Genomic DNA, 9,244 nt, shown 5'->3' with positions numbered 1-9,244 from the left:
ATCCTCAATCTCAAAATGACAACATTTTTTTTTCAATAAGCAATGGAATTAAGGGAGCAAAAGGGATGCTCCACCCCAGTACAAAAGGATTACAAGGTAAAACACAAAAGAGGTTGGGTATTCCAACCGAAATAATTACATAAAGGCGCCTTCTTATAAAAAGAGCCCAACCAATTCCACGAAATGATAAGAATCTCCGACATACACTCTAGAAAGCTAAAAGATTCCTCTTTGAAGATGATAGCATTACGCTTGAGCCACAAAGTCCAAATCGTCGCTAACCAAGCCACCGACAAAATAGCCCTCTTAGAAAGACAAGAAATCTTGTCACAATTATAGAGAAAATCTTGGAATTCCTCTAAAGACAAGAAATCCCCAACTCCAAGCCACATGTAGACCCGGCGCCAAACTGTAATAGAAACAACACAGTTCAAAAAAAGGTGAATCCGAGATTCTTCCTCCTTCATACATAGAACACAAATAGATTCACTACCCTCATTTAATATACCACGGCTCACTAAGAGGTCTCTAGTGGCAAGACGATTATGTATAAATCTCCAACAAAAGAAAAGGACTTTGGAAGGAGCCTTGACTTTCCAAAGATGGGAGAGAGCCCGAACTTTATCCGCTATCAAATCCGGTCCCGACAATTTAGCTTTTAGAAAATCATAGCATGATTTAACCGAAAAAATACCATCCGTAGCTAAACTCCAAGAGAAGGAATCAGGAACATCCTTCAGCACGGCCATAGTACGCAAGAGCTCCCCAAAATCGGAGAGAGACTGCTGCTCTACACTGCTGGCAGCAACGAAACCGGATCCTTCCCCTTCCGCTGGCAGACCACCGCTGCTGCCATCCTGCTGCAGCTCCCGAACAGCACCATCCCTCTCTGCTAAACCAGCCCCTACAATATAATTCTCAACCAGCGATAAAACAGAAACTCCTTCCTGAAAAATATTATTCACATCCCACCTCCAGCCACTGTTATGAAAAAAACCTGCAGATGCAATATTTATGATGTGATTATGGGCCCTCGCAAACAGAACCGGATATCTCGCCAACAAAGAATGCTGCCCGATCCAATTCGCATACCAAAAAGGAGTCGATTCCCCATTACCCACACAAACACGGACTTCACTAGAAAAATTATCCAAGAGGAGATTATCATAATTATCCGAAGTGATTAAATCCCTCCACCAAATAGAATCGTTATTATGCACCACTGAAGAATCTCCAACCAAAACTTTAAGCTTAATATTGCCATACCGGGCTTCCAAAAGATCACGCCAAACCGCCTCTTTATCCTTGAGGATTCTCCACTTCCACTTACTAAGCAAGGCCACATTCATGATCTTCATATTTTTAACACCCAAGCCGCCTTCGTTTCGGGACTTACACACCGTATCCCAATTAACCCAATTAATAGAACGTTTCAACTCTCCACCTCCCCAAAGGAATTTGCGTTGAATTGAACACACCTCATTCAACACCTTTTTAGGCGCCTTGTAAAAGGATAGCGTATAAATAGGTAACGCATTAATAACCAAGTTAATGAGAACAACCCTCCCCGCCATACTAAGATTGGAACCTTTCCACACCGATAATTTCTTCTTGAACGACAAAATAAAGTCTCTCCACATAGATAATTTCCTCGGACTATCTCCCACCTTGACACCAAGAAATTTAAAGGGAAGCAACCCCACCTTACAAGAGAGGAAACTCGCCGCGGCTTCCATAAACCAATCTCCGGAATTAACCCCATATAAATTACTTTTGTGGAAATTAATCCTCATACCGGACATCATCTCAAACCCTCTAAAAATAGCTTTTAGACTCCATAGGTTGGCCAAATCACACTCGGAAAAGATCAAAGTATCATCCGCGAATTGGAGCAAGTCCACCTCCTTACAATCATTAATCTTGAAGCCACGAAAATCTCCCAAATCTTTAGCTTTTTTCATAAGGTCCGTAAGAACTTCCATCACAACGACAAACACAAAAGGTGACAAAGGATCTCCTTGTCGAAGTCCTTTCTCCACAACGAAGTCTTTGGTGGCGCTCCCATTAACAAGAATAGACATAGTGTTGGTGAAAATACAACCTTCCATCCATCTCCTCCATCTCAACCCAAACCCCATCCTTTTAAAAACATATCTAACGAAGTTCCAACTCACCCTATCATATGCCTTCTCAAAGTCCACTTTCAAAACCATACAACTCCGCTTCTCTCTTTTAGCCAAGTCTAACACCTCATTGGCGATAAGCACACCATCCGAAATATTTCTACCCGGTATGAAAGCCGTTTGATTATTCGAGACCACCTTACCCACCACACTTCTAAGCCTATTATCCAACAATTTAGCCAATATCTTATATAAGCTACCCACCAAACAAATGGGACAATATTCCTTCAAAGATTGAGGATTCTTGGTTTTAGGGACAAGAGTAATAAAGGAAGACGTACAAGCTTTGGTAAGTTTCCCTTTTTCATGAAAATCCCTAACACACTTGAACACATCCTCCTTCAAAATCTCCCAATTAAGCTTAAAGAACTCCAACGAATATCCATCCGGACCGGGACTTTTATCACCATCACAAGACCATACCGCCTCCTTGATCTCAACTTCGGAAAATTCCCGCTCCATCCAAACCACATCATCACCCTCCAACCGCTTGAAACAAAGGCCTTCCGGAACCGGTCTATCAAAGTCAACCATGAATCTCCTCTTTGATGTTTGTAACTCCTTCGACTCTACCCTCCTCTCCTTCCAACGAAGTAATAGCGTTACGTCTTTGTCTCTCTTTAATGGAATTATGAAAAAAATTAGTGTTCCTATCCCCCTCCTTCAACCAAAGGTTGCGCGACTTAAGTCTAAGCATACATTCTTTTAAATGCATACCGCTCCAAAGGTCGACCGACGCATTTCTTCTAGATTGAACCACCACTTCGTTATCACCTCCCATCTTCTCCTCTAACACCTTATCCCACATGTTTATGCTATCCCTTGCCTCCTCCATCTTAAGGTCAACCCACCCAAAAATCTCCCTATTCCACCCTTTGAGATTCTCTTTAAAACTCTTCAATTTCTCATAGAGCACAAAATCACCCTTCCCGTTACAAACAACTTCTTCCATTCCATCTCCACAAAAACCTTGAAACCTTCATGTTTAAACCAAGCATTATTCAACCTAAACGGTTTCGGTCCCCAATCAAGCTTCCCCACACCTAACCGAATAGGAGCGTGGTCCGAAAAGTCTCTTTTGTCAATCCTTTGGTCACAAACCTCCCAATCCTCAATTAGCTTTTTAGAAAGAAGAAATCTATCTATCCTACTAAAAGCTTTACCGTTATCTTTAAACCATGTGAATTTACCTCCAACGCAATTTAAATCGATCAACTCCATACTATTCACAAAACTTCTAAACTCCTCCATACCTTTAGTAAATCTAGGAACTCCCTCACCAATTCTTTCTTCCTTCCTCAAAACTTCATTGAAATCGCCCACCACACACCATTCCTCCCCCCTCTAGATCCTTTCAAGGATAAGATATAATTCCAAGTACAGAGCCTCTCCGCCCTATTACACGCCGCATAGACATTCACCAAATTGTACCCTACACCCTTCCAATCAATATTAATTCCCACAAAACCTTTGCCCACAAAACTATAGTTTAGAGAAAGAGAACCTCTCCTCCACAAAATTACCATGCCCCCCGCCGCTCCAATAGAGTTACAAGCCGTCCACTCAACATCCATAGAACCCTAGAAATCTCGCGCCAAGAACTCATCAAAAGCAATGATCTTAGTTTCTTGAAGAAAGCAAATATCAATCTTGTTAGAATGAATCAGAAAACTGACTCTCTTCCTTTTGGAAGACAGTCCTCCACCCCTCAAATTAAAGGATAATAGATTCATGGAACCACAGATGTTATCGCCTTCACACCAGAAATTCCCTCCTTATCTCTTAATTCTAACGCATTGATTAAATTAACAACATCAGAATTCTTCTTAGAGCTGACTACTCCAAAACCAGAAATAGAATCCCACACCCTGATACCAATCTGAGAATTCCCTCGTATTCTATCGTTGCAACGACCAATATCAGAATCCCCAGGATTAATAGAAGGAGAGAACTCACATGACGAGATAGAATCGTCAACCACACTCGCAGAAGAACCACCGGCCATCGACTCCTTTGAAGCAAACTTTATGGGCGCGATGCACGCAAAGTAGGATGGAGCCGCGTCTACCTCGTTTCCCAACTCAGCAACCTTCTTTAATTTCACCGACTTTTTCCTATTATGCCTCGGTGGAGAAAAATTGGATTTGGACAGTAAATCTCTACATGCCTTATAAAAAGATATGGGCCCATCCTGTTCCTTTTCGCCCAACTCCTCTATAACAGTTACTGGCCCATTTAGCTTTGTATTCGGTCCATTGCTTATAGGAGGCCCCACGTTGCAAAAAGCTTTCTCAAGCGAATCCCCCACACGACTAAGGTCCTCACAAGCCACATCATCATTAAATGCTTTGGACAAAACTGCCTCGGATGAATCACAACAAACCCTATCAGAAGAGTCAAAAACCACATTTTTCACACTAGGCTGAAGCTGAGACCTTTTAGGAGAATGGTTGCTGTCAACACCTAGGTTTCTTTCTGCTACAGAGGAACTAGTGTCACCCGTCCCATCGCTGCTTCCAGCAATCGAAAGGTCAAACGGCGCCGCATGCTCCTCCCCACCATCCCCCACCGCAAACTCCTCCTCCTCCGACTGAGACAGTTCAGATTCCTCACCATCCCTATCTCTCGACTCAAAAGTCTTAGGTTTCACCCAGTCAATATCTTCCAAGATGGCAATAGTATAAACCGAACCGTCAATCTCCACCTCTACACGATCATCCAGCAAAGCGAAACTACTGGTTCTTATATATATATATATATGCGTGCAACATCCATCCTGGTTTTAAGAGTAGTACCTTCATCACTTTTGACAAAGCAACCAAACGAGTCAACTAACAACTTGAAGAATCTCTCCCCCCATGCATGGCAAGGAACACCAATGACCCTGATCCATGTCAATCTCTCATAATCTACATCAGACGGGTTCCATGGTTTGATAGAACTGAGCCAAAGCTGCCACCACTCTTTTCTCTCCTTCAAGAACTCTACTATCTCACCCTCTACCAAGTCCTCCAAAAGACAGAGATTAGGCCCCAAGAGAGTTACTCTTATGGAGAAGATACCTTCTTCCAGAAAAAGCTTTTTAAGATTTACATCTGCACCTGGATTCTTGATAACCCCTGTAAACGCCCTTAAGTACTGACTAAGGTCTTCAACATTAGGAGTAAAAACAAAAGGTTTTGACAACATTCTAGGGTCCCTGGAAGGACTCTTGTTCTGTAATACATCTGCAAAGGATCGGCTCTGATTTCTACCACCCACATGATTGCACCAAACACCTCTCTTCTCTCCTGCCTGTTTCCCCTCAAACTCCCTTCTAACCTTCTGAACAGGAGAAGACTTCACAATAACAGGTCTTATAAATCTCGTCAAGTTGACATGCAGCTTCCTACCATCGAGAAACATGTTGTCTAGCTTGGTCTCGAGAGATTTAACATCTGGCACGTTAACAAACCTCACAAAACCATATCTCCTACCATATCTATCCTTCTTAGGAGGTACCACAACCTCCACGGTGTCTCAAAAAGTCTTGAATTCGAAAAAACAGATCTAAAGCTTTCCATCTAGCTCCAAACTCCGACACAAAAAAGGATGTAACGGTAGCTTCAACCCTCGTCTCCACCTTCCCCTTACCACCATCAGCAATATCCCACCTCGATGACAACTTCCTTCTATGGTCCACCTTCCTCCAGCCACCTTGATATAATAATAATATTTCAATTATTATTATATATTTCAAATTTCCATCGTGGCTGGCAAAAAGAACGATGCGGTTTTCATTCGGTTCCAAAAATGTTTCCCAGATATGCAGAATCAAACCAAATTAAAAACAACATTAAAATTCTTCATTAAATTTGCATCAAATATAAACCAAAAAAACTACATCGAATCTGCATGAATTTATTTATAATCAAATTATAATACAATTACTCTCAATCCAGAAATAAAGAGCATTGAATCAAAATTCCAATTCACCATTTAAACCTAATTAATCAGTCTTAAATTCTAAACTTGATTCTCCCACTATATAAACAAAAGAAGATTGATACATTGGGGGAGGACGGAATACACCGAAAAATACATGATAAAAAAAACGAAAACCAAAAATCGCAACAATTTCCTCACCTTTTTCGAAAGTCTACCTTGAAACTTCGGAGTTTTCGGGATTCAGCCTATGCTCCGACCTCCAACCGGCCGGTGTCTAGTCGCCACATCGGAGTCTCAGAACCGTGAACAACGACTCTTCGGTAACGCAACTACCGACTGCCCTTTCTCGCTCCGCAGATCCGGTCATCCCTCAGATCAACGGAAACATAATCACCGCTTGCCTTCAGCCACGTCGACGTCGTCTTGAGAGCGGAAATCGTTTCGGTTTGCTTCAAAGAAGGAGGACATTTTCTTTTGAAAGTTTCAGACGCTGTGTTGTTGATTTTTTTTTTTTTTTGAATAAGATTAAGATAGAGCCAAAAGAAACTGATACAACAAGAGGGGGGACAACGACCAAAAACCTCTCAATGAGACATAAACCTAAAGAATGGCAATCCAAGCCGATTCTTTACAAAATCTGCTCTCAAAAAACTAGGAATGTTATTATAATTAGTGTAATCATTAGTCGTTAGACCTATATTTGCCAGCGAATCTGCACAACTATTACCTTCTCTAAATATGTGAGAAGCCACAAAGGACATACTTGTCGTAATATTCACATAATTAATCCATCTTGTACGGAGTTGCCAAGGAACAACGGACGGCAAAGAGAAAGCACGCACCACTGCTAAAGAATTAGACTCAAGTCAAATCTTACTCCAACCTTTCTCATGGGCGAACTCAATAGCTAACATAGCACCGGTGAGTTCGGCTATGAGAGAGTTAGAGATACCAATAAAAGAGGCGAAGGCACCCAGGAATCTACCATCCGAATCTCTAGCAATACCGCCACAAGCGGATGGGCCCGTATTACCTTGAGAAGCACCATCACAAGTAATTTTAACCCAATGACACGAAGGGGGCTTCCAAATTACTTCCACAATCTTCGGGGCAGCAGGAGGAAGAATAGTGACTTTAAACAACTTTAGCACCTCAAACTCTTGAATGTTAATGAAAGAAGGAATTTTAAATACATTACTAGCTAAACAACAAACCGAAACTATACCCGCAACACAGAGAAGAAGAACAGTAGGGTAACATCTTCCTTTCCATTTTTTTTTAATTTTTATTTTCTGTTAACTTTTTCTTATATTTACCTTAACTATTATGTTTTAGAGTTTAAAGGTAGTGCACTGACAGTGTAAACAAACTTTATATATGGTTGTGATTGGTTGACAATGTAAAAATATTTTACACTGTCAGTGCATATTCCTTTTTCTCTATGTTTTATTTTATTTTTATTGTTTCATCATATTATAATATATAACTTATTTAGTTGTTTGTAAATGATTCTTGAAATGCTTAGATGTTTTAGGCCTATTCATGTTTTTTTTTTTTCTGGATAATGCTTGTATACAGTAATGACAAAAAAAGGCTATAATATATTATAAAGTAATTGTGATTGCTATTAAAAACAATTAATTTTATTAAATAATTTTAGTTTGCTTCATTAATTACTATATCAATATTTTGTAATATCAAAAATAGATAATAAAATATATAATAATAAAAATATCAAATTAATTCGACGTTCCACGAATAATACGACGAGTGAATGATAATTTCACTACATCTTCAAATTGGTCGACTGCTAATGTCGTACCAACCAAATTATTCAAAATAGACAATTAATAAATTCAACATTTTATGAACACGAATTAGAAACAGGTGAATGTAAATTTCATTTGTTTGAATGATAAAAGACTTAGCGCACGTTATGACAAGACGATCATTCTCTTCCGTGGATTAAACTAATTTCAACAATTTCATGAATAAAATGATGGGATGAATATTTATTTCATCCTGCCTCCGAATTGGTCGACTCTCTATGTCGCACCGATCAAATATCTAAAACACAATTAAAATTGCAAACATAATTATTCTAATTCAACTAAAGCATTAATTAATTATTTAATACAAAAATACAAAAAAAAGGGATTATATGTAAAATACGAATTTATTTTATTAACTACGATCTACGATAACCACGAACTGCGACTACGTATCTTGCTAAAACACCTCTGATCCTCCATAAGGAGGTACGTAGGCACTTGGCAACAAGGCGAGTCTCCTTCCCCCAAAACCAAATTAGGCTTATTTATTTGCTATAACTGTATCATATTTCTATATTATAAACCTTTTTATAAACCATACCTTAGAGACACTATAAACCTTAAGGAAGGGTCAAGGGTGCCTAACACCTTCCCTCGACCCTAATTTCTCAACTTACCTAGAAACTCTTTAATTAGTTTTTTTATCCCATATTTTCCCTTATCTTTAGATATAATAAAATATAGGTGGTGACTTTGTAATTTTAGGTTAATAACTTAGAATAAAAAGTCGGTCGTAACAGACGGATCCGAAACCTATTTCCTCAATTGAGACACGTGAAATACATCATGCAAATTTGCAAGCATCGGCGGCAAAGCAATACGATAGGCCACTTCTCCCACTCTTTCAGAAATTTGGAACGGACCATGAAACGCGGTGTCAACTTCTTTGACTCCAACGCCCGACCAATACCTGTCATAGGAGTAACTCTCATAAACACAAGGTCTCTCTCTTGAAACTCAAGTGTTTTCCTCCTCTTGTCATGATAAATCTTCTGTCGACTCTGAGAAGCCATCATCTTCTCCAGTATCATCCTTGTTAGAACAAGATTTGTTCTGATCAATTATCTTAGTTTTGATGATAACAATAATATGAATTTTGCTTAAGATAATATGGTACTCTAATCCAATGCAATTTCCCTTTCAGGAAATATATAAAGAGTACGCATAATTCAGCGCTCAGAAGCTTTGTCTCAAGGGTTCAGCATGCAACATCAGAACATGGTCTGGCAAGACATCAGAAGATGGTCGAAGCAGAATCAGAACATGGGTCTATGGAAGCATCAGAAGAACATGAGATCAGAA

General features: G+C 39.6%; 1 protein-coding gene across 1 annotated transcript; it reads right to left on the bottom strand.

Moving 5' to 3' along the window:
* Positions 1 to 89: 89 nt before the first annotated feature.
* On the bottom strand, positions 90 to 3,434 carry LOC131658728 (uncharacterized). Its single transcript, XM_058927994.1, has 3 exons — positions 3,232 to 3,434; positions 2,944 to 3,160; positions 90 to 2,801 (listed from the first exon to the last, which is right to left on the bottom strand). Exons 1-3 carry the CDS (start codon positions 3,432 to 3,434, stop codon positions 90 to 92), a joined length of 3,132 nt encoding a protein of 1,043 aa, XP_058783977.1.
* Positions 3,435 to 9,244: the final 5,810 nt, after the last annotated feature.

Source organism: Vicia villosa, linkage group LG3 (genome assembly GCF_029867415.1).
Source record: "Vicia villosa cultivar HV-30 ecotype Madison, WI linkage group LG3, Vvil1.0, whole genome shotgun sequence".
NCBI classification, from domain to species: domain Eukaryota; kingdom Viridiplantae; phylum Streptophyta; class Magnoliopsida; order Fabales; family Fabaceae; genus Vicia; species Vicia villosa.
The sequence above is the reverse complement of the archived record's forward strand: the minus strand, read 5'-3'. Positions and strand labels throughout refer to the sequence as shown.

Excerpts from the sequence above, each read along its gene's own strand:
- LOC131658728 (XM_058927994.1), bottom strand. The coding sequence starts at position 3,434 with ATGGAGGAGTTTAGAAGTTTTGTGAATAGTATGGAGTTGATCGATTTA. Across the intron at positions 3,161-3,231 it reads TCGGACCACGCTCCTATTCG|GTTTCAAGGTTTTTGTGGAG; the intron begins GTTAGGTGTGGG and ends TTAAACATGAAG. Across the intron at positions 2,802-2,943 it reads TGGGAGGTGATAACGAAGTG|AGAGACAAAGACGTAACGCT; the intron begins GTGGTTCAATCT and ends ATTCCATTAAAG.